At 43.4% G+C, this 26,926-nt stretch overlaps 1 protein-coding gene across 3 annotated transcripts in view; it reads right to left on the bottom strand.

Annotated features, from left to right (window-relative positions):
• The window catches only part of LOC120492267 (uncharacterized), a 70,662-nt gene that overhangs the window by 30,615 nt on the left and 13,121 nt on the right, over window positions 1–26,926 (bottom strand). For 2 of the 3 annotated variants that reach the window (XM_089128870.1, XM_089128871.1), the window contains exons 4-6: window positions 20,614–22,542; window positions 19,360–19,533; window positions 18,592–18,765 (exon numbers count right to left, since the gene is read on the bottom strand). In XM_089128870.1, coding sequence (XP_088984996.1) covers window positions 18,592–18,765; window positions 19,360–19,533; window positions 20,614–22,542 — 2,277 coding nt within the window. Of the gene's footprint in view, window positions 1–18,591; window positions 18,766–19,359; window positions 19,534–20,609; window positions 22,543–26,926 lie in introns of those variants that run through there. The other variant, XM_089128872.1, reaches the window with a different exon arrangement.

A 26,926-nucleotide genomic window follows, 5' to 3' on the forward strand; every position in this document is an offset into this window, starting at 1 on the left:
CCTCTAGTACAGTCCCTGACAAAAGTCTTGTCGCTTATCTATTTTGTAGAAACACCTGCTATTAACCTGACTTTTAATTAATCAATTGGTGTTAGAAATAGCTCATATGAAAAGCTAAAACCCTCCCAAATGATGTTTAATGCACTGAAATAAATGAGTTTCACTGAAAGAAGATTTATCATTTAAACAAGACAGTGTCACGGGTGTGGGGGTGGAGTACAGGTAGAAGGATCGGGAGGACTCCAGAGTCACAATGAAGATGCTTTTAATATAAAAATACAGGCAGGAAGACGGGGTACACTGGCTGGACTGTCTGGACGGCCTCGGGCGATGGCTGGACAGGGCTGGTGGGAACCAGCAGTGAAGAGCATTCAGTCTCTGGGGGGCTGGACGGAACCATCAGTGAAGTGCATTCCGTCTCTGGAAGGCTGGACGGAACCAGCAGTGAAGAGCCTTCAGTCTCTGGAGGGCTGGACGGCACCAGCAGTGAAGAGCATTCAGTCTCTGGGGGGCTGGACGGCACCAGCAGTGAAGAGCATTCAGTCTCTCGAGGGCTGGACGGAACCAGCAGTGAAGAGCCTTCAGGCTCTGGAGGGCTGGACGGAACCAGTGAGGAGGGGAATTCAGTCTCTGGAGAGCTGGACGGAACCAGCAGGGAAGAGCATTCAGTCTCTGGAGAGCTGGACGGAACCAGCAGTGAAGAGCATTCAGTCTCTGGAGAGCTGGACGGAACCAGCAGTGAAGAGCATTCAGTCTCTGGAGAGCTGGACGGAACCAGCAGTGAAGAGCATTCAGTCTCTGGAGAGCTGGAGGGAACCAGCAGTGAAGAGCATTCAGTCTCTGGAGAGCTGGACGGAACCAGCAGTGAAGAGCATTCAGTCTCTGGAGAGCTGGACGGAACCAGCGGTGAAAAGCATTCAGTCTCTGGAGAGCTGGACGGAACCAGCAGTGAAGAGCCTTCAGGCTCTGGAGGGCTGGACGGAACCAGCGAGGAAGGGAATTCAGTCTCTGGAGAGCTGGACGGAACCAGCGGTGAAAAGCATTCAGTCTCTGGAGAGCTGGACGGAACCAGCAGTGAAGAGCCTTCAGGCTCTGGAGGGCTGGACGGAACCAGCGAGGAAGGGAATTCAGTCTCTGGAGAGCTGGACGGAACCAGCGATGAGGGGAGTTCCGGCTTGGGAGGGCTGACGGTGAACGCGGGCTCGGCAGGGCTGAAGGTGAGCGCGGGCTCGGCAGGGCTGACAGTGAGCGCGGGCTCGGCAGGACTGACGGTGAGCGCAGGCTCGGCAGGGCTGACGGTGAGCGCAGGTTTCCGGGGGACGAGAATTAACCGGGGTCGCAGAATCTCCCCTGGTATTTTAGACTATTGATGTTGCCTTCCACCCTGCAGATCTCTCGCACACCCCCATACTGGATGTAACCCCAGACCATGATTTTTCCGCCACCAAACTTCACTGTTTTCTGGGTGACTCTCGGATCCATGCGGGCTCCAGTAGGTCTCCTGCAATATTTGCGGCGACTGTGGTGTAATTCAACAGAAGATTCATCTGAAAAATCCACCTTCTTCCACTTTTCCAGCGTCCATCCTTTTAGCAGGCTGTGAGCCTTGGCAAATGGGGTGAAGCACAACATCAATATCAAGTCTTGTCTAAAATACCAAGAAATCTTAGCTACCTCTTATATTCCCAACCATAAAAGAGGCCAAATTCTGCAGCAGGATGGTGCTCCATCGCATACTTCCATCTCCAGGCATGGAAAGATCCTCAAGGCAAAGAAGATCAAGATGCTCCAGGATTGGCCAGCCCAGTCACCAGACATGAACATCAATGAGCATATGTGGGGTAGGATGAAAGAGGAAGCGTGGAAGACGAAACCAAAGAATATTGATGAACTCTGGGAGGCATGCAAGACTGCTTTCTTTGCTATTTCTGATGACTTCATCATAAATTGTATGAATCCTTGCCAAACCGCATGGATGCAGTCCTTCAAGCTCATTGAAGTCATACAAGATATTACATTTGGATCTCACAGCACCACTATTTAATTTGCTGACATATTTTTTTTATTTGCAGTTATTTTGTTCAGTTTCTGTATAGGCGACAAAACTTTTGTCTTGCCAAAATTTGACCTTTCTGTCTTGTTTAAATGATAAATCTTCTTTCAGTGAAACTCATTTATTTCAGTGCATTAGACATCATTTGGGAGGGTTTTAGCTTTTCATATGAGCTATTTCTAACACCAATTGATTAATTAAAAGTCAGGTTAATAGCAGGTGTTTCTACAAAATAGATAAGCGACAAGACTTTTGTCAGGGACTGTATATATATATATATATATATATAGGTATTTTCTACTTTTGAAGAAATGTGTAAATAAAATAAAAAGTTATTTCACATCCAGCCCAATTTTGTCCAACAAACTATGTTCATGTTGAAGGCTATGAAAACAATAGTTAATGTAACCATGTAGGCTATGCTATATACACATTTAGGTAATACTTTATTTGAAGGGGTGTGCATAAGACTGACATGACACTGTCATAAACATGAAGGAGTCTTTATGAATGTTTATGACTGCTGTCATTATGTGTCATTCAGTAAATTATGACACTTTTAATGCAAAGTTGACATTATTTAAAAAGTCTTTGTTATGACAACTTGACATTAACAAAGAAATCATAACTAGTCCGACGTCTTCCACTTTACTTGAGGTAAGGGAAATATTAATGACACTGTTGTGAAAGCATTGGACAGTGTAATAACCCTTAATGACATATTTATAACAAGTACAATGTGTTCCACTTTACTTGAGGACAAGTAAAATATTCATGTCACAGTTATAATGGTGTCATGACGGCCAAAGTTAAAACCAACCATAACATATGACAGGGTAATGTAATGTTAACACAAAGCTAAGTAACTTCTTCAAGTTTGATAATTAGACCTTTTATGACATATTTGTGACAGGTTATGATTTCTTGGTTAATGTCAAGTTGTTATAACAAAGACATTTTTTGTCTATGTTAATCTCAAGTTGTCATAACAAAGGCATTTTAAACAATGTCAACTTTGCATTAAAAGTGTCATAATTTACCGAATGACACTTAATGACAAAAGTCATAAACATTCATAAAGACTCCTTCATGTTTATGACAGTGTCATGTCAGTCTTATGCACACCCCTTCAAATAAAGTGTTACCCACATTTATTCTGCAAAAAAATAAAAAAAATAAATAAAAGAAAGTATAGACTATATGGTTACTGTTAAGAGGCACACATTTACTCGTCTGAGCTTCTACTATCTGAGTAATTATAATAGCCTACATATGATTACTCCATTACAATAGTCACTTTACAGTAATTTATATTATACAAATACATTTACTTCTACATGTACAAGTTCTACATATAGCATATTAGCATAATATTCTTATGTGATAAGGTTGTGATTTAATTATCGGTTATTGTTAAGAAGTTTTGTCCCTCATCTACAAGGTGCCAAGCATGTGCCACACCCCCTCTTAGCCTATTAATCTGCATATTAACTCTAGCTCCAATCACCTGACTTCTTAACCAATCAGGACTCTATATCTGGCTTTATTAACTGCACCTGTGACCACAGCATCTAACTTTGTAACTTTTACACATGGATGTACTGTGCAGAGGACTGAGTTTTTCTCCTTTTTGCTTTTCCTGCGTGTGCGTAATTGACTATGTAAGTGCCTTTTGTTTTATGCTTGGTATCATTTTGTATTCCTTAAATTTATCTTTAAAGGTGTTTATTCTTATGCTTGTTTAATTTCCTGTTTAGGCATGGTCTTAGTTATTTAGATAACTCATATATTGTTTATTGTAACAAATGGTGTATTCCTATGTTCCTTTGTAGACACCACACGCACACAAAGGCAAATAAAGAATTGATTGATACCTGAGTGACTAGACTGGACCTGTTCTTACTAGGGATGCACCGAATATTCGGCCACCGAAAATTTTCGGCCGAAAATGGCCCAAAAGTGCATTTTCGGTTTTCGGCCGAAAGACTTTTATCACCGAAACAATACGGCCGAAATGTTTTGATGACGCAAACAGAAACCGCGACCTGCACGTGCTTGTCTGAAGCAACATGTTTGCGGTGCGGACGTATTTCAGTGAATCTGAACCCGCGAGGAGACGGAAGCCTTGTTTATCCACCTATATCTGCTCTAAACAATGCGCGCCGCCATGACAACGACTCCGGATGCGAGCGGGTCAAGTATAAACTGTGGAGACTCGCGCTGCGGAGGTAGGCGAAAGTATGCGCGAGTCTCCTCAGACAGCGCGCACACCGCTCCAAACGGTCGAGGCGTTTATAAACACTTTATAAATACTGGACCCGCTCTCCGTCGTACTATTCCTTGAAACGACAGGGGACGACTCAAGTAACTGTCCTCTAACCATTAGGAATCGGTGAGAAGAAGAATAATCATGTAAAACCCAGTAAACTCTGAGATTATTACTTGTGTGACATTACAAAAAAATATATATGGGAACATGTATGTATAGAACTAAATTAATGCTCTCTTAAATATTTTCTACATTCACTAAACATGTTTCGTTAAGTTTCATGTACATTTGTATTAATCATGGACCTTTGTTCATTTTAAAAGGCTTTTTATGCTATTGTATGCTAAATTTTTAAAATGTAAGAAACTAATTTAAACGTGCAAAGGGTGCTGGTGTGATGAGAAGAAGTTCGCACTCGGCTTTGTTTTTATGAGAGAACATTTAATTTTAAAACCTTTCTGCAGGCCATTAGATTATTATTTAATGTACACATGAGTGGGGTCAAAAACATTTTACTTTGAATTTTATTTTATACTGTGCATTGTGCTAAATAAATATTTGCATAATTTGTAATTGATTTATTCTTTGAAAATTTTATATTAATTTATGCAATTGCAATGCCTTGATTTTAGTAACGTTTGTACACAGTCATAGCCATAAATGCAATGATACTGATAATTGGCATAATTTCTTTCGGTGTTTCGGTTTTCGGTTTTCGGCCTTGGTTTCCTCTTTTTCGGTTTTCGGTTTCGGCCAAGAATTTTCATTTCGGTGCATCCCTAGTTCTTACCGACAGCCCCATTGGCTTCAAGCTAGCTACCTTGTTATCCCCCCACTCCTTTTCATGGTCCTTCGAGCCGGAGCCCATTGATGATCGGTGGATATGTCTAGTCACTCCCTGCCCTCATTGTCTCAGCCTGAACGCCCACGCCGCCAAGCCCGGCTCCCCGCACGGTATGATGATTTCATCCTGCAATATCATCAGCCAGCACAACCTACAGCAGAACCACCAGAGCAACAACTGCTTCGTCCTGCATATAGTTCTGGTACTGGTCCTCATTATCAACCTTGGAAAGCGGACGAGTCAGAGGAAGAGCCAGAGGAGTTGGAATTGCCCATGGAGGGAGAGGACGACATTCAGGAGAATATTCCACACCCTGGCTCACCTGTCCTAGCTGAGAGAATGCAAACCCCTGATGTTGAACACCTATCTGCCTCTCCTATAGAACCCATGCCTGATACTCAGACTGCACTCCTACAGCAAGTGGTAGAAGAGGTGAGAAATCAGGGTAGATTAATCCAGCAGTACATGCTTAGGAGCAGCACCCACTCCTCACGGTCTCACTTGCTATCCCCTTGCCCTGATGATCTTCAAGCACCTCAATCACCACAAGCCCATCAGACTATGGAGGAGCATAGGCCCCCTCCTATTCCACTTCAGTCACCACTTCCATCACCTCCTCCTGTAAGCCATGCCCCTCTTATCCAGCCTATACCACAGTCCTTGCAGAGCATGCATCCTGGCTGTGGTCTGTTTCCTGCCAGATACCAAGTTCCAGCCTCATATAACCCCATGCAACCAGCCTATACACTGCCAAGTCAACCTTTGCCTTCTGTTTTATCCCATTCTGCCCAGCCGGCATACCAGCCTCTTAATATGCAACCACACCACCTGACATCGGTTTCCCCTCTAAACCAGCTAGTTCCTCCTGTTGGCCTCCAGAAGTTCCACCATAGGAAGATAGAAGGCCCTTCTTTCCCTGATCTCACAAGAGAGGACGAATGCCAATACATGATGTTAAAGATGGCCCTATCCAACTTGTTAGATCCAAGAGAATCGGAGCAATATAAATATCACATCCTGTTGGATCATCTGAAGGTAGATCAGGCGAGGAGACTTGCTTTGGCTTATGCTTATGCTCCAGATCCTTACACTCAAGCTGTACGAGCACTAGATGAGCGTTATGGTCAACCTAGACAACTTGCTCTGAAGGAGCTCCGAACCATAATGGAGATCCCTGTTATTCGTACAGGTGATGGTAGAGGCTTAGACCAGTTTTCCCTCAGAGTGCAGGCATTAGTGGGCCTCCTTCAGTCCATGGGCCCTGAAGGTCTCTCTGAGCTTACCTGTGGCTCACATGTTGAACGACTGCTAGAGAAGCTTCCCCATGAACAGTTCTGTCAGTTTAAGAGATGTATGAGTTTGAGTAAACCGGGTCCCCTTTCCTATAACCTCCTTGATTTTTCCAACTGGCTACAACAAGAAGCCCGCTGCCAGCCCAGGAGAGAAAGATCATCTCAGCCTATCGGTCAGCCTATCCGGCAGAGGCCTCCACCTCCTCACCCATTAAGGGGTACAACCATACTTCATGGTATTAAAACATCCTCTCATATGAATTCCTCCAGAGTACAAGTTCCCTCACCTAAAGTTGTTCAGCCTCATCCTAACAGCATACCTGAATGCTATCCAGTATGCGCTTACTGTGATTCTACTGAACATCATGTCAGTAAATGTGGTGGTTTCCTCCAGCTTACCAGAGACCAGAGAACTAACTGGATCAAGGAACAGAGGCGTTGTTGGCGATGTTTACGAGATCACTTTGCAACCCAATGTGACCTGAAGGGACGCTGCAGCCAGTGTAACGGGAAACATCTACACATCCTATGCAACATTAACCAGAGGCAAGTGCAGAATCTATATCTTGACCACCCTAGTGACTGCAATAAAGTACTACTGAAGGTAGTTGAAGTGACCTTGCACAATGGCAACAGATCCTTAGACACTTATGCCATACTGGATGATGGGTCCGAAAGAACAATCCTCCTTCACCCTGCTGCCCAAACACTTCAGTTAAAGGGAAAATCTGAGAATCTAAAGCTGAGAACTGTGAGACAGGATGTCCAGACTCTTAATGGAGCTTCTGTATCCTTCACCCTTATTCCTAAGGCCCATCCTAAGAAGTCTTATGTCATTAATCAAGCCTTCACTGCTGACCAGCTATCCTTGTCAGAACATTCTCACCCAGTGAAAATCCTCCAGCGGCGCTACTCACACCTCCGTCAGCTCCCTCTCAAACAATTTAATAAAGTAAGACCCCTTGTTCTTCTAGGGGCTGATCACACACATCTTATCATACCAACACAACCTGTCAAGTAAGGCCCTCCTGGAAGCCCTGTAGCGATCAAGACCCGGCTCGGCTGGACACTGCAAGGCCCTGCAAGAGATCTCTCTAGCTTTTCTTCTACTTGTTCTCACTACATCTCCTTTAAATGCCCACCTGATGACATCCACCATAATGTCCAGAAGCTGTGGCAGATTGATGCATTACCTCAGAGAAGCATTAAAGATGTGGTTCGTTCCAAACAGGATCAAGAAGCAATGCACCAGCTTGAGACCCAAACCATCAGAATACCTATTGATGGCACCCAACGATATGCAGCACCTCTACTCCGTGTAGACCCCTGGCCCCCTCTGAAGGCCCCCAGGAAGGCAGTAATGTCCCGTCTCCGTAGCTGTGAAAGGCGACTCCTTCAGAACCCACAACAGGCAGAGACTTACACCAAGGAGATCCAGAAATTGGTCAATGCTGGGTATGTCAAGAGGTTGTCATCCTCTGAAATAGAAGATTCCCCTGAGTCCTGGTTCATACCCCACCACATTGTGCAACACAATGGTAAAGATCGCATTGTGTTTGATTGTTCCTTTTCCTACCAAAATCAGAGTCTGAATTCACAGTTACTTCCTGGACCAATCCTTGGGCCTTCACTCCTTGGCGTTCTACTCCGTTTTAGGCAGCACAAGACTGCTATCAGTGGAGACATTAAATCAATGTTCCACCAGGTGCGTCTATTACCCCAGGATAAACCTCTCCTGCGATTCCTCTGGCGTGACCTGGACTGTGAAGCTCCTCCAACAGTGTATGAATGGCAAGTTCTCCCCTTCGGCACGACCTCAAGCCCTTGCTGTGCTATTTACATTCTCCAGAGGATCATCAAAGATGCTCAGGCAGACAAGTGTATTCAGCATTCTGTACACAGTAACTTCTACGTGGACAACTGTTTACAGAGTTTCACGACCCCAGAGGAAGCCAGAGATCTCCTTTATAGCCTGCGCTCTACCCTCTCCACTGGTGGTTTTGAAATCAGACAATGGGCTAGTAATGATCCTCAGGTCATCTCTGACCTACCACCTGAAGCTAGGTCAGAACAAACGGAGCTCTGGTTATCACACCATCCTTTCCTTGATCCCTCAGAGTCTACACTAGGCCTCCTCTGGAACTGCCATACAGATACCCTTGGATACAGGCATAGAGTCATTGAACCTACCATGCCAACTTTGCGCCATATCTACAGAGTTCTTGCTAGCCAGTACGATCCCCTTGGCTATATCCTCCCTTACACAACAAGGGCCAAAAATCATTGTTCAGCACTTATGGGGAAAGACACGAGAATGGGATGACCCAAATCTCCCTCGTGATCTCCTGGAAGCCTGGGTTTCCTGGGAAAATGAACTCTCTAACCTCTCCACTATCACTCTGCCTCGCTGCCTCACCCCTCCTTCAGTAGATACCTCCTTAGCCAGTCAGGAACTTCACATCTTCTGTGATGCATCAGAGAGGTCCTATGGTGCAGTTGCCTACATCCGCACAGAAGATGGTAAGCAACAAGGGTATGTGTCCTTCCTCATGGCGAGGTCCCGTGTCGCTCCCAAAAAACAACTATCCATTCCGAGACTTGAATTATGTGCTGCTCTTACAGGGGCCCAGCTATTTGATCTCCTCCAAACAGAGCTCACCTTCCATATCAGAAGGACCGTTCTATGGACTGACTCTACCACTGTACTCCATTGGCTCAAGTCTGACTCTTGCCGTTACAAAGTTTTCGTTGGAACCAGGGTAGCTAAGATTCAGGAGCTCACTAAAGGCCAGGAGTGGTGTTATGTGGATTCTCAGAACAACCCAGCAGACGACCTAACTAGAGGAAAGCAACTTGCTGAACTTAGCAGGCCCTGTAGGTGGAACCAAGGACCTGCCTTTCTTTTTCAATCCTTTGAACTGTGGCCCACTAGCCCTGCAATAGATCCATCTGATGATGCCGAAGAGCGGCATAAGCCCAGCTTCTGTGGTACTGTATCCCTCAGTCCATACCCCTCCATCCCTGACCCCAGTCAATTTGCCACCCTCCAAGATCTCCTTGACTGCATGGCTGCATCCATTCATGGGGCGGCAAAGCCCCCATCAGCCGAAAACTACCATAAGGCAGAAACCGCCATGCTGAGACAAGCCCAGGTGGATTCCTTCAGGGATGATTTAGCCTGCCTTGAAAACCAAAGGCCCCTTCTCTTTTCAAGTCGTTTACTCTCCCTTGCCCCAGAATTAGATCCAGCATCAGGGCTCATTCGAGTAGGCGGGAGGTTACGGCAAAGTAGTGATCTATCCCCTGACACCGTTCATCCAGTAGTCCTGGATCCTGCCCATCCAATTACAACGCTTATAATTAAGGATTGTGATGACCACTTACAACATCCTGGGCCAGAAAGGCTTTTTGCAGAGTTAAGGAGGCGGTATTGGATCCTGAGGGGTCGTGAGGCAGTCAGAAAATATCAGCATAGGTGCCCAAAATGCCAGCAATTCCGAGCACATCCCATTATTCCCCGAATGGCAGATCTTCCTCCCGCTCGCCTTCGCCTGCACAAACCTCCATTTTATTCTACTGGGATGGATTGTTTTGGGCCCTATACAGTCAAGATTGGCCGACGAGCTGAGAAAAGGTGGGGAATAATTTTCAAATGTCTGACGACTAAGTGCGTGCATCTTGATCTACTCAGTCACATGAATACAGATTCTTTCTTGATGGCGCTCAGGCGTTTTATTGCCCGCAGAGGTAAACCATTTGAGCTGCTCTCTGACAGAGGTACCAACTTCGTTGGAGGCAAGGGAGAGCTACTGGATGCCTATCAATCCCTAACCCCTGACCTTCAGGAAACCCTGGCCAAGCAGAGGATTTCCTTCAAATTTAATCCTCCACACGCACCTCACTTTGGTGGAAGCTGGGAGCGTGAAATACGCTCCATCAAAATTGCTCTGGAGACTACCTTAGGTGCTCAAATTGTCAGCGAGGAGGTACTACGCACAGTCATGGTTGAAATTGAAGGCATCTTAAATTCCAGGCCCATAGGCTATGTGTCATCTGACATTGCTGACCCTGACCCTGTGACCCCTAACTTGCTTCTTATGGGGCGGCATGATGCTTCCCTTCCTTTGGTTACATATCCAGACTCTGAGCTACACAGTCGCCGTCAATGGCGTCACAGTCAGATCCTTTCTGATAATTTTTGGGCCCATTTCCTTAAAAATTATCTTCCCTCTCTTCAGTCCAGACAGAAGTGGCGCACAGACCATCCTAACCTACAACCTAATACAGTTGTACTGATTCTAGATCCTCAACTTCCCAGATCCCAATGGTCAGTGGGTAAGGTCATCGCCCTCCATCCTAGCAAGGATGGTCGTTGTAGGGTTGCTGATGTACAAGTCAAGGACAGGACATATACAAGGCCCGTTGCTCGCCTCATCCCTCTTCCAGCCCTACCTGATATACCACCCTGACTGATCAAATTTGCTATACAAATTTGGGGGCGGCTGTTAAGAAGTTTTGTCCCTCATCTACAAGGTGCCAAGCATGTGCCACACCCCCTCTTAGCCTATTAATCTGCATATTAACTCTAGCTCCAATCACCTGACTTCTTAACCAATCAGGACTCTATATCTGGCTTTATTAACTGCACCTGTGACCACAGCATCTAACTTTGTAACTTTTACACATGGATGTACTGTGCAGAGGACTGAGTTTTTCTCCTTTTTGCTTTTCCTGCGTGTGCGTAATTGACTATGTAAGTGCCTTTTGTTTTATGCTTGGTATCATTTTGTATTCCTTAAATTTATCTTTAAAGGTGTTTATTCTTATGCTTGTTTAATTTCCTGTTTAGGCATGGTCTTAGTTATTTAGATAACTCATATATTGTTTATTGTAACAAATGGTGTATTCCTATGTTCCTTTGTAGACACCACACGCACACAAAGGCAAATAAAGAATTGATTGATACCTGAGTGACTAGACTGGACCTGTTCTTACCGACAGCCCCATTGGCTTCAAGCTAGCTACCTTGTTATCCCCCCACTCCTTTTCAGTTATTATTATCAATTATACCTAGACAATTCACCTTTGGCTAAGCCACGCCCTAGAATGTAGATTGACCAATCACAGCGCAGCCAAGAACGAGCTCCCACACAGACTCCGAAACTTTTTCACTGCGTTCCATTGACTTTCAACACAGGCGTCTCATATTTTTGGTCTCGGCAGGCTATTACCGTCGTAGTTTTATCCAAAATATGGTTAAACGTTGTGCCTCGGGCAGTTGTAACACAGATACGCGTTTCCCAGAGAGGTTGGAGGGGGGTGTCCGTTTTTTCCCTTCCCAAAACCGAAGTAAAATCCTGACAAGTGTCGTCTTTGGATTAAACTGTGTGGATGTCAAAGATCAACCCCTCAAAGATCAACAAGCACATCTTTTTTACTTCTAACCTTACTGTGGGTGTGAAGTTATACTAGTTAGACCGTTTTATAATGTTATAGGTTATGATTTCGGTTCTCATACCGGTTGTTGATACGCTAGCACACGCTGCTAATAAATACAATGTTATACTCGTGTAGTCCGTTTGCTTTGTAATAACGATTATAGAAGTGAATAGAGACCTACCCAGCTTTGCATGAACAGTGTTGCTCCCTGATATTGTTAGTCCCAGCCTCCGTCTCCATTAGTAGGAAATGCGGTGGTTAATTTTTTGACTGTGACCGGTAACGTTATGCTTTTGCCTCTATTTGGATGCCTTGTTGTTTCTTGCGTTTCACCTGTATGTCTTGAATATAGCCTTCAAACGCATATTGCAGCCCCTTTTGCCTACTTCTGTCGGACACTTTATTTGCTGCTTTATAAGAGTTTGATAACATTTCAACAGGAAGAGCTGTTACAGCATAAGCCATGCAGAGCACAGATGAAGTTTGACGGATGTAGCAACAATAACTAAGGGGGGCGGGGCTTAGCCAAAGGTGAATTAACCACAAAGGATTATAATTAATTGCATATGTAGACTATTTTACAGACAGATTACAATTAGCTCAATTTTATATTAATACTTAATCAAAACAGATTATAATTAAATATTAATTTATTAATTAGGTCTATACAACCTGAAAAAAATCTTATATCACGATAAGAGTAATTTTATTTCATAATAACAATATACATCACAGTATAATAATTTTCACTTTAAAAGGGTCATATTATGCCCTTTTACAAAGTCTTGTTTTTGTTTTGGGGTGTACTAGTGTTACAGTGGAGGCTCCCGCTCCGCCTCCTCTCCGCCACCAGAGGGAGCCTTCACCGGAGTATTGATCATTGGACATAAACTCAAATTCCCATCATACCTCTTACCTGGGACTGATTGCATCACACACCTGCACCACATCAGCACACACACATAAAAGCCACCTTCACACACACATCCTTGCGAAGTCTTGATTTGCCCCGGTGATCATTTCTGAGCGTTTATTCCTGTCTCTGGTTTTCTGGTTTTGACTTTGGACTGTTTGACCATTCTACAAGTGATATCTGCCTGGCCTGATCTTGGACTGTCTTTGGATTGTGATTATTGCTACCTGCCCTGAACTCTGCCTGTTATCTGGATTATCCCTTCGCTCTGTCTGCATTGCTCTGTCTGCCTCGTTTTGACCCTGCCTGTACGACACTGTTTAATAAAGCTGCAAATGGATTCTTCCGTGTTCCGTGAGTCATTACAACTAGAATATGCTTTTACAATGAATTGTTCAAAAAACACATTTTTCACATATTTTACACCATTAAAGCAGTGGTTTACATTAAACATTCGGGCCCATCTGGAATCTTAAAAATAATTAAAACGAAAATTAAAACAATTAAAAAAAACAATTTGATACTGGGAAGAACATTAAAAGATGTCTTCTGAAGAAACGTCTCGGGTTATGACTATAACCCTTGTTCCCTGAGAAGGGAACGAGACACTGCGTCGATAAAATCGACTCTTTGGGGACGCTCCCTAAGCGTGCGCCTCTGAAGTATGAATGAAACTAATCCAATCCTGATTGGTGTTGCGTCGTGACGTAACATGTGACGGCATACCCGGAAGTATAAAAGTGACGCTGTCACAACACACACTAGCCTCGCGATGAAGCAAGACGCTCAAGGGTCTGAAAAGGGGGCGTGGCAACACGACGCAGTGTCTCGTTCCCTTCTCAGGGAACAAGGGTTATAGTCATAACCCGAGACGTTCCCTATCGAGGGAACTCAACACTGCGTCGATAAAATCGACTCTTTGGGGAACGAGTACCCACTAGGCCACGCACCGAACAGACCCGCCCCAGAGTGAAACTGATTAGGCACTCAGCAAGGGCCGAGTACGTGTGCACCGGGCGTACTGGGAAGGCTGAGACTGTAAAACCTGATGAAAGTATGCGGGGTAGCCCAGCCGGCTGCCTCACAAATCTCCTGCAGAGGTACTCCCGACAGAAGGGCCCTAGAGGAAGCCATGCCTCTAGTCGAGTGAGCCCTTAAGGCCAAAGGTGAAGGAACCCCACGCACCTTGTAAGCCTCAGTAATAGCCTGGACAATCCAGTTACTTATAGTTTGTTTGGTCGCCGGGAGCCCCCTCTTAGGTGACCCAAAGCATACTAACAACTGGTCAGATCTTCTCCAAGAAGCAGACTTTTCCAAGTATACACTCAAAGCTCTGACGGGGCAGAGCAAGTGAAGCCTCTCTTCTCCCGCCGACACATGAGGTGGAGGATGGAATGCCTGAAGGACTACAGAGCGAGCCGTACTCGAAGGAACTTTAGGCACGTAGCCCGGACTCGGGTGCAAAAAGGCCTTTACTTTGCCAGGGGCAAACTCCAAGCAAGCTGGCGTTACCGCCAGGGCCTGGAGATCTCCCACCCTCTAAAGAGAGGTAATCGCTAAGAGAAAGACCATTTTCAACGTTAAGTCCTTAGGCGAAGCCGACTCTAAAGGTTCGAAGGGAGCGAGGGACAACCCTTCCAGAACTATTGCCAGATCCCAGGCAGGCACCCTGGACCTGATCGCCGGCCTCATCCTCCAAGCACCACGGAGAAACCTAATGACCAACTGGTGCCTCCCCAGAGGTCCACCATCTACTGGCGCGTGGAAAGCCGAAACGGCAGCCACGTACACCTTAAGAGTGGACGGGGAGAGACCCGCAGAGAAACGATCCTGAAGGAATTCCAGAACTGAAGCCACTGGGCAGTTTACTGGATCCAACCTTCGTTCTCCACACCAAGTGTGAAACACCTTCCACTTGAGGCCATATAATCTCCTGGTAGATGGGGCCCTAGAGCTAAGTATGGTTTCAACCACCTCAGCTGATAAGCCAGCATTTAGGTACTGAACCCCCTCAGAGGCCAGACCCACAGCTTCCACAACTCTGGGCGAGGGTGGAAGATTGTGCCCTCCGCCTGAGACAATAGATCCCTCCTCAGAGGAATCGGCCATGGCGGAGCTATGAGGAGTGATATTATATCCGAGAACCATACTCGTGTCGGCCATCTCGGGGCAACCAGAAGTAGACTGATGCCCTCTTGACGGACCCTCTCCAGGACCCCTGGGAGCAGAGCGATCGGGGGGAAAGCATACAGGCGAAGCCTCGGCCAAGCCTGTACCATGGCATCCAACCCCAGTGGGGCTGGATGTGAGAGGGAGAACCAAAGTGGACAGTGGGACGTCTCTCGAGACGCAAACAGATCCACTTCCATCGGTCCGAACCTCTCCCATATCGACTTCACCACATCCGGATGAAGTCTCCATTCCCCGGGCCTCAGCCCCTGCCTCGACAGGATGTCTGCTCCCCGATTCTGAACCCCTGGGATATACATTGCCCTTATTGACAATATCTTTCCCTGGGACCAAAGGATAATCTGATGCGCCAGTTTGCACAGAGGGCGCGATCTGAGTCCCCCCTGTCGGTTCAGATAGGCCACCACTGACGTATTGTCTGTCCGTATAAGGACGTGGCGACCCTCGATGTCTGGGAGGAAGCTCCTCAAAGCCTTGAATACCGCCATCATCTCCAGGCAATTTATATGCCAAGTGCGATGATGGTCCTGCCACAGACCCCTGGTAAAGCGGCCGTCCATGACCGCGCCCCAGCCCGTAAGGGAGGCGTCTGTCGAAACGGTTTCCCGGCGACATGACCCCCCCAACACTGGCCCTTGGGATAGGAACCAAGGCTTCTTCCATATTTGCAGAGACTGAAGGCACTTGCGCGTTACTCTGATCATACGGAACGGATTTCCTTTGGGTGAGAACCCCTTGGTCTTCAACCACCACTGGAGGGGCCTCATGTGAAGGAGGCCCAGAGGAATAATGTTGGATGCCGCTGCCATGAGGCCCAGCATCCTTTGAAAGTGTTTCACAGTGACGGCCTGACCTAGCCTCACCCTGGACACCATCGCCAGAATTGACTCGATACGTGCGGGAGACATACGTGCCTGCATTGTAATCGAGTTCCACACGACTCCCAAAAAGGTCGTGCCCTGGGACGGTTCTAGCACACTCTTCTTCAAATTGAGTCTTAACCCCAATTTTTGAATATGGCCAAGGACGACATCTCGATGCCGAACTGCCATCTCCCGAGACTGGGCCAAAATAAGCCAGTCGTCGAGATAATTCAATACGCGAATCCCCTGAAGTCTCAGTGGAGCAAGGGCCACGTCCATACACTTGGTAAATGTGCGGGGAGAGAGTGCTAGGCCGAACGGAAGAACCCGATATTGGTATGCTTCGCCCCCGAAAGCGAACCTCAGGTACCTCCTGTGACAAGGAAGGATGGAGATGTGAAAATAGGCGTCTTTCAGATCTATCGTGACAAACCAGTCCTCGGATCTGATTTGACTCACGATTGTTGGAATGGTCAACATTCTGAATTTGAACCTTCTCAGAGACCGGTTCAACACCCTGAGATCCAAAATTGGCCTTAACCCCCCATCCTTCTTTGGAACTATAAAGTACCGGCTGTAAAACCCGGACTCCCTGTCTACCGGAAGAACACGTTCTATGGCTCCTTTCGACAGCAGAGTCTGTACTTCTTGTTCCAACACCTGAGCCTGCTCTGGGACCACCGCAGTGAGCACCACCCCAGAGAACTTGGGGGGGCGGTGCGCGAACTGCAGTCTGTACCCAACTCGTATTATCTGCAGGACCCATGGAGATATGTTGGGAAGATGATACCATCCCTCTACAAAATCTGCTAAGGGTACCAGCCTCTCGAGGCTGGCCTCTGGTGTCTTTTCGCTGGAAATTGATGCGGCCCGAAGCGCTGTTAACGGCGGACCTGCATCTTTTCCTAGAGGGCCCCGTTGTGAGAACAACCTCGGTTGTCTCACTGCGGAGGGGGCAGCCCTCTGAAGTCCTGCCTTGGCTAGGACCTCCCCTGTGGGAGGAGCTGGCTGATGGCTGGGGCTGATTGCTTTGCCCCCCCCTACTAGATTTGGCCTTCGCTTTCCGGGGGAGGTACTGCTGGAACGCCGCAGATTGTTTTCTCGACTCCTGAAACCTGTCGACAACCGAATTAACGGCGTCGCCGAACAGGCCAGAAGCCGAAAGCGGCGCATCCAGCAGGAAGGACCTATCCTTTTCTTTAATACCGGATAAGTTCAGCCACAGATGCCTCTCCGTGGCCACCATGGCCGCCATAGAGCGGCCAATAGCGCTGGCCGCTTCCCTAGTGGCCCGGAGAGACAAATCTGCGGCCTTCCTCAACTCCGCGACATCTTCAGGAGTAGGCCCCTCCCCCTCATCCAAATCTTTCAGGAGGTCGGCCTGGTATGCCTGCAAAATCGCCATTGAGTGCAGACACGAACCAGCCCGACCCGCCGCCATGTAAGCCCTGCCCACCAATGCAGATGTCTCTCTGCAGGGCTTACTAGGCAACACCGGGGTCTTTAGGGAAGACGCCGATTCGGGAGAGAGATAGCTCGCTAAAGCCTCCTCCACCTTCGGCATCTTCCCATATCCCATATCTCGAGCCCCCATAACATTGCTGTAATCTATTACATTGGGACTCGAAATACGGGACGAATGCGGTCTTTCCCACGTTCTCGAGATCTCTTTATGGAGATCAGGGAAAAACGGCAGACCCCGGCGGTGAGGCTGTGACCTGCGCTGCAGGTAACGCTCGTCCATTTTACTGGTGACTTGCGTTTCCTGCTCATGTTGTGGCCAGCTGATGTTTAGTCTGGCCACAGCGCGTGTCACAACGTCCACCAGCTCCTCATAACCCAGGCCGCGTGATGGCGTGCTGAGATCACGGTCGTCCGCATCGATGCTGAGCACGTCCCCTTCCTCAGAAGTAGACAGCTCAAGCACCGGGACCTGATCGCGGGTAGGAGAAACCGCAGCGCGGGCTCCCACACCACTCTCAGAGGCTGCGGGACCAGCCGATGGCGAGCGAGAAAATGCCTCAGCATTCTCACTCTCCTCCGCCAGATCCCGCTGCGAACCCCAGGATCTCAGTCGCCGCATCGCCTCGACATATGCGGGACCGGAACCCTGGGGAACGCGAGCCTGACCGTGCTCGTCAAAGCACGCCAGCCGGGAGCGCAGCACTCTAATAGGCAAAGCCTCACACATTTCACAAGCAGCCCCCTCGAGAGCTGCCCGTGCGTGCTGCACTCCCAAACAATACACACATAGAGAGTGTGCGTCCCCACCCGTGATGAAACGAGGGCAGGGATGCACACACCTCTTGAATTGTTCACTGGCCATACTTTCTTTCAATAATAAGACAAACAACACCAAATAAGACAGACAGTTTCAACATAAAGCGCTTGCTGAAGAGCGAAAGCTAGTGTGTGTTGTGACAGCGTCACTTTTATACTTCCGGGTATGCCGTCACATGTTACGTCACGACGCAACACCAATCAGGATTGGATTAGTTTCATTCATACTTCAGAGGCGCACGCTTAGGGAGCGTCCCCAAAGAGTCGATTTTATCGACGCAGTGTTGAGTTCCCTCGATAGGGAACCCCAATTGCTTCAGGCAATACTGTTAATGTGGGACACTTGTTTTGCCAAAGTGGAATGCTTCATATTTCTACTTAAAAATTCTAGACAGGGAAGTGTACTTAAATATTAAACATATTGAATGAATAAATGTATAGGTCAAACCTCAGTATGTTGAGTTGACAGTTTGGACTCTTAAGTCCCGTACAGAGCAGCTTCACTCCTGAATCCTGCAGGTCATTGTAACTCAGGTCCAGCTCTCTCAGGGGGGAGTTTGGGGATTGTAGAGCTGAAGCCACAATTTCACAGTGCTGATCAGTGAGATTACAGCCTGTAAATCTGAAAAAGGAGAACTAATAGTATTAATTTGGTTGAAAATGTATGCACAGTACAATTTGTACAGTATTGTTTGTGAACACACATTCCTAAATTACTCATTAAAACTAATAACTAATTATTAGAAATTATGTTCATAGGGCTGGGAAACATAGACAAAACTATCTTATCTCTGTCTTTCTTTTTTCTTTTTTTGGCTGAATGGTTATATACAATACAAATAAATATTTGGGTATTTTCTACTTTTTAAAGAAATTTTTAAATAAAATAAAAAGTTATTTCATATCCTGCCAAATTTTGTCCCACAAACTATGTTCATGTTGAAGGCTATGAAAACAATAGTTAATGTAACCATGTAGGCTATGCTATATATATATATATAATTATATAATTAAAAATTAAAAAGAAAAACAATTTAATACTGGGAAGAAGAACATTAAAATATGTCTTCTGAAGAAAATTACTTTCAGGCAATACTGTTAATGTGGGACACTTGTTTTGTCAAAGTGGAATACCTCATATTTCTTCTTTAAAATTCTAGACAGGGAACTGTACTTGAACATTAACATATTGAATGAATACATGTATAGGTCAAACCTCAGTATGTTGAGTTGACAGTTCAGACTCTTCAGTCCCGTACAGAGCAGCTTCACTCCTGAATCCTGCAGGTGATTGTGACTCAGGTCCAGCTCTCTCAGGGGGGAGTTTGATGATTGTAGAGCTGAAGCCACAATTTCACAGTGCTGATCTGTGAGATTACAGGCTGTTAATCTGAAAAAGGAGAACTAATAGTATTAATTTGGTTGAAAATGTATGTACAGTACAATTTGTACAGTATTATGCTAGTGAATACAAATCCATGAATTACTCATTAAAACTAATAACTAATTCTTAGAAATTATGTTCAAACAACATAGACAAAACAATCTTATCTCTGTTTTTCATTTTTCTTCTTTTTTTTTTGGCTGAATGGTTATATACAATATAAATATATATTTGGGTATTTTCTACTTTTTAAAGAAATGTTTAAATAAAATAAAAAGTTATTTCATATCCTGGCCTTTGAAAACAATAAAATTTACATGTTGCTATAAAAAAGTTACTGTAACCATGTAGGCTATGCAATATATACATACTGTACATTGTGCAAAAAATAATAATAATAATAATTCTAACATTGTAACAACAACATTATAATCTAAAAACCAAAATGTTTTTTTTTAAACTGAAGCTTAATTCACTGCAAATAAATAATAAAAGCACAAATTAAACAGTAACTGATAAGAGGCACACATTTACTTATCTGAGCTTAGTATATTAGCCTGTATATGATTACCCCATTACAATAGTCACTTTACAGTTACTTATATTATAAAAATAAATTTACTTGTAGTCTTGTAGTTTACAGTTCTACATTTAGCACATTTAATTTCCAACAAAAAATATTATAGAAAAATATATATTTCAGTCATAATGATGGCGCTCCTATTCTGTTATGCTACAGTATGTCTGTTTGGCGTGCAGCAGCACTTGTTCACTGAAGTCTCTAAAGTTTACTGAAGACTTGATTGCATTAAGTTTGTCCACTCCTGATAACAAAATGGAAATATTTTTGACCTTCCAACATTTACATATGGAGAATATACCTGTGAAATGTAAGTTATGCACTGATGAAAATATGTATCAAACGCATTAAACAGCAAAAGGTTTCTGTTAGAGCATCTAAAGGGGCAAGTGTTAAATTATATGCATTTACTGTATATTAAGGTTCAAAATAACTCATAAGGTAAAGCATATCTCATATAGGACAATGGCATTTGTTCCTGCAGATTTTTATATTTTCACACTCACAGAGCTTTTCTGCAGTTCCTCACAGCAGGTACCAGTCTCCATTTACCCTCTTTTGATTTAAATTTGTACTTCATGAAGTCTAACTCATCCATCACCTCCTCTGACATCAGGATCATGTTCGCCAAAGTTGAGCATTGTGCAAGAGAGAGACTTTTTGTTTTTGTTTCAGAGTTTAAAAATGCCTGCATGTCTTCAACAACAGAATGATCCTTCATCTCAATCAAGCAGTGTGACAGATTCATCCATCTTTCAGGACTGACATCGTTTTTTTGACCTCGTTTGAGGTTGTGGATTATTTTCTTGATGCTCTCTAGGTTGTTCTCTGTGTGAATCAGCACATCCTGTAAGAGTCTCTGGTTGGACTCCAGTGAGATGCCATGAAGAAATCGAAGTAAAAGATCCAGGTGTCCATTTTTACTCTTCAAAGCTTTATTCATTACTCCCTTCAGGAGCTCATCCAGAGGAACATTTACAGACTGAGTTCTGGACTTTCCTGTGAGGAACTCTTTCATAACTTCACTCTTCTTGTGTAAATAGCAGAAAAACACATACAGTGCAGCAAAAAATTCCTGAAAGCTGAGATGTACAAAGCTGTAAACCTTCCTGTGATAAATCACAGATTCCTCCCTAAAGATCTCAGTGCAAATCCCAGAATACACTGAGGCGTCAGTGACGTCTATGCCGCTCTCAATCAGGTCCTCCTCATAGAACATGACATTGCCCTTCATCAGCTGATTGAAAGCCAGTTCAGCAAGTTTCACAATCACGTCTCTGTTGGACTGCAGGAGTTTCTCTGGATCTCTCTCTTCATACTTCTGGTTCCTCATATGAGTTTGAATGAGGAGGAAGTGTATGTACATTTCAGTCAGAGTTTGAGGGATTTCTGCACTGAGATCTTGTTTCAGGATGTTTTGAAGCACAGTGGCTGAGATCCAGCAGAAGACGGGTATGTGACACATGATGTGGAGGCTTCTTGCTCTTCTGATGTGAGAGATGATTCTGCTGGCTTGATGCTCATCACTGATTCTCTTCCTGAAATATTCCTCCTTCTGAGGGTCATTGAATCCCTGAATTTCTGTTACACGGTTGATGTATTTGGAGGGGATCTGATTGGCTGCTGCTGGTCTGGTGGTGATCCAGATGAGAGCTGAGGGAAGCAGATCTCCTTTCATGAGGTTTGACATCAACACACCCACAGATGAAGACTCAGTCACATCAGAAACTTTCTCACTGTCTGAAAACATCAGTGTCAATCTGCTTTCATCCAGACCATCAAAGATCAACACAACTGTACATTCATCATACATCTCTGAGTCCAGATCTCGAAGTTCAGGATGAAAGTCCAGCAGAAGTCTGTGAAGACTGTACTGATGATCTTTAATCAAGTTAAGCTCTCTAAATGGAAGCACAAACATGAAATCTACATCCTGATTGGCTTTTCCCTCGGCCCAGTCCAGAATGAACTTCTGCACAGAGACGGTTTTCCCGATTCCAGCGATGCCTTTAGTAAGAACAGTCTTGATTTTGTCTTTCTTCTCTCTTCTCTTCTCCTCATATCCTGGTTCAGGTGAAGGATCAAAGATGTCATTGCAGTGGATTGGAGTGTCTTGGAGGGTCTTGTAACTTTTCTCCATCTGTAGCACCTCATGTTCTTCATTCACTCCTTCACTCTCTCCCTCTATGATGTACAGCTGTGTGTAAATCCTGTTCAGGAGAGTCTGATTCTCTTGTAGTTTGATTCCCTCAAAAACCCTCTCATATCTGTTCTTCATGCTGGTTTTGTGCTGGTCTTTGACTCTCTGCAGATCATCATGCACTGGTTGGTGAGAATCGAGCTGCAGGGTGTCATGATGACTGATGTGTTTCTGACAGGAGGAGGATGAGCTGGTCTGACAGGACACATCTCTGATCCGGTCAGCTCTCCCACCACTGAAAACACATTAAAACAAACAGAAAAGACATGTATCAAAATAGAGAAAATATGTAAATATATTTAATATTAAAAAATATTATTAAAAATAATACCACAACCAAATGATAAAGAAGCCTTTGTTTAACAAACCAATTTTGCACATAATAAATCTATTGTGGCCAGTTGATTTTATGACAAAGTTCCTCAAGGTTCTGTTCCCATTCAATATTGTACAATTTGTACGTCTCCCCCTTAAAGAACAAAAAATGTATGGGAATATACCACAACATTTAATGCAATATATCACAAAATACATTTCCATATATGGAAAACTAGTGCTTATAATTTTTTTTAAATACTACAATATAACCATTGGCCACTGACAACAGGCCACTTTTGTTTTCTTTTATTTTTTTTACCATGGTTCACTTTTTTTGTTCGGTATTTTTAATTCTAAAGTAATAAACATTACATAATTCCTAAAAATGTCATAATTTCATTACAGTTAAACTAGATCTAAAATGAAATTAGACCAATATAAGTCAATTAATTCAACATGGTATCATGACTTTTGCGTAAACATACACGCCACTTTCAAGTCAAGTGGCGTGTTATCTATATGCATTTTGAGCTATCCGCGTGTATGTCCACGCTGAAACGAACCGTCATCTTTTGCATGTATGTCTACGCCGTTAAATGTCCGAGTGATTCCGTGTGTATGTACACGCCGTTAAATGTCTGAGAGAAACAAAGCAAAATGTAGATCTACATCTGGAGAGCGATATTATTTTCCCTAGGATGGTAGGGGGAAGACTCATAAATGCTATTAACCCCACTGACGGTTGGGGTAGGTCATATATTTATATATCCAGTAATGTAACGTTAAGTCAACGGCATTGATAAACACGCTGAAAACCGATTATGCATGTTGATAGCACACCAAAAACAGAAATACGAATTGGCGTGTCATACAAAGGCCATTTCATGAGATCAGTCTGATTAATTAAACATTATTAAATTAATAAAACAATATAAGTTGGACCAAACTAAGACAATTAAATAATAGTAAATTGACTCAATTAAATAGTACATAAAAAATTTAAAATACCTTAGTACATGAATTAAATTATGATGAATTATGTAAAAAGATTTAGTTTGACAAACCTAATAAAGTTTATTTAATCCAACTAAATTGTGTTGACCCTTTGAAAGTGACTTTGTTTTAATAAAGTAAATTAAACCAAGTTTAAAAGCGTTCCTAAAATATAGGGCTGGGTATTGTTAGGTATTTCACAATTCGATTCGATTTCAATTCGATTTAATAAAGACTTATTAGCTTCGATATCGATTCAATAATAAGTAAATACACAAGTAATTAAGTGCCTGAGTATATTTTTAAGTAATGTGCGCAGTTTTACCAATGTTAAAGAACAAATTGACCCCAGCATGTTTGTTTCCTGTCATGATTTATTCAGCAGAATAAAAATGTACAATATTGTATGTGTTGAATTCAAACACAACTGTGACAAGCACTGTACAGTGCTTTAACAACACCTCTAAAGTGCAAGTAACTATAGTAGTAGAAAGTATATTTCTTCATTCCTATACATTCAAGTTATAAAAGAAATGTAAACAGAAGCACAAAATGTGCATTCTCAAAAAAGTGCAATATTATATTCTAATTATAATTTTGTAAACAATAACACTTAATAGCTGATCACACTTAACAGCAATGGACTATGTGCACGTTAGCATATGCTAGTTCCGGCTGCGAAACCGATATGGGGTGTCTAGCTGGGGTGTCTACTATGGCCCGGATTCGGACGGTGCGGCGGTGAGTCTCGATCTACATGGCGCATGTAACTCAATAGATGACGAATGCAAACAACGACGGCAACACATAAGGTCCAAAACTCCAAATCGGGCAGCGCTCAAGCAGAAAGAGCTGAAGATCTTTCAAACTGTAAATCATGCACAGATTATCTGGAACCCCCAAACAAAACCAAAGGGGATTTTAGGAGGACACATTAATATAAGAAGTATTCTACCAAAAATAGATCAAATTAATAGTTTGTTGACTGACTCTAACCTGGATTACTTGTGCGTGACTGAAAGTTGGCTGAATCCATCCACTCCCACAGACCTAATTAATATACCTGGCTTCAATTGTTACAGGAGAGATAGGGACATAGGAAGGGGTGGGGGGGTGCTAGTGTACATGAAAGAAACATTTAAGTGTGAGCAAGTCAAATGTGATGGGAAACTGGAATGCCTGGGGCTAAATGTAATTTTGTCTCCAACAATGAAATTTAAATTAATTGTCATTTATAATCCTCCTTCACATAGAGCAAATTTTTATGATGATTTTAAGAGTCTTCTAATGAATATTGACAATCGTACTGAATGTATAATTATGGGTGATATCAATATAAACTGGCAGGAGAAAAACAACAACAGAACAAAGCTGAAAGCATTGATGGATAAGTTTAAATATAAACAAATGATAAACACACCTACTAGAATTACCAGACACAGCGCAACATTAATTGATTTAATTTTCGTAAATAGACCAGAAAGAATAACTAAAACTTATAACTTAATTACAGGGCTTACCGATCATAACATGACATTAGTTGTCAGAAAGTTAACTAAAAAGCGGTTCATTAACCATAATAAAGCAGAGAATAAAATGAAAACAGGTATTCCTAAAGCAAAAATTAATTCCTTTGAAAATGAGTTAAACCAAATTAACTGGAATAGTATTATCACAGAGACTGATTTAAATCTGAGTGCATCTAAGTTTGTCAATAAAATTAATGATGTAATAAATAAGTATACAAAAACCTGGACAAGAAAACCAAGAAAGTATTCTCTTCCGTGGTTTAACAACGATATTCGGTTAAAGGCTAAAAATCGTGACCTTGCACTTAAAAAGTTTTTAAAATCTAGGAATAATACTGACCATCTAATTTTCACTGGTCTCAGAAATAAAGTTATAAGTGAGCTGCGCAAAGCAAAAACAAAATATTTTATACAAATGATAGAAGAAGCAAATGGAAATAGTTCCAAATTATGGCATCATATAAACAAATTGACAAATCATAATAAGAAAAACCATCAAATGATAGATTGCCTTAAAATTGATGATGATTACGTTAATGACAGCCAGTTAATTGCTAACGAGTTAAACAATTTTTTTGTCGAATCAGTTTATGATCTGGAGAAAACTTTTAAGGGCAGATTACCTTCTGAGAACAAAGTTCAGTTTAGCAGTATAAATTCTTTCAAAATCAGAGGAGTTTCGCATGACGAAGTAAAGAAAACTATTGTCAAAATGAAAGATTCTACATCAAGAGACATGCATAATCTTAATGTAGCTCTAATTAAAAACCACCTAAGCAGCTTACTTGATCCCATCACTCACCTTGTTAACTTGTCAATACAAACAAATACTTTCCCACAGAGCTGGAAGATTGCTGTAATTACTCCAATTTATAAGTCAGGCGACAAAGATAAAGCCTGCAACTACAGGCCTATTTCCATTCTCCCTGTTGTTTCCAAAGTGTTGGAAAAAATTGTGGCGGAGCAATTAATAGAACATCTGGACAATAACCAATTGTTGAATCCTCAGCAGTTTGGGTTTAGAAAAAAAACACAGCACAGAAACCGCCAATTGCTTTTTGTTGGAACAGATCAAAGGTTCATTGGATAAAGGGAATGTGGTAGGCGCTGTGTTCTTAGATCTGAAGAAGGCCTTCGACACAGTAGACCACTGTATTTTATTGCAGAAATTGCAGCAATTTCAATTTTCTAATACTGCTCTGTTATGGTTTAAGTCCTACCTGGAGGGTAGAGAACAATGTGTGAAAGTAGGGACTGTTAAATCCAACCTGAGTTCAAATGACTTAGGAGTTCCCCAAGGGTCAGTTTTAGGACCGATATTGTTTTCAATGTATATAAATGATCTCCCAGATTGTTGTCAAGGTGTAAACTGTCAGCTTTATGCTGACGACACCGTTATCCATGTGTCAGCTAAAACAACCGCAATGGTTGGGCAGCAGTTAACAGAGGCTTTACATAACATCTCGAAATGGCTTCAATTGTCCCATTTAACTTTGTTCAGAAAACCTTTTCCATGTGTTTTTCTATCAACCGGAGGTCTCCTGACAGCATCTTTGAAGTTCATTTAGACCATGAACCCATCTCTGAGGTTAATGAAACGAAATACTTGGGCATAATCTTGGATAGACACCTGAAGTTTCAAAGTCATGTAAATCATGTTTGCAGGAAAGTTAAATCAAATCTAAACTGCTTTCGTTTCATTAGAAGAGAGTTGCCACATCATGCGGCTTTATTGTTTATGCATGCAATGGTTTTTTCACATTTCTCATATTGTATTAC

The sequence above is a fragment of the Pimephales promelas genome, chromosome 3 (genome assembly GCF_988280905.1).
Source record: "Pimephales promelas chromosome 3, fPimPro1.hap1.1, whole genome shotgun sequence".
NCBI classification, from domain to species: Eukaryota; Metazoa; Chordata; class Actinopteri; order Cypriniformes; family Leuciscidae; genus Pimephales; species Pimephales promelas.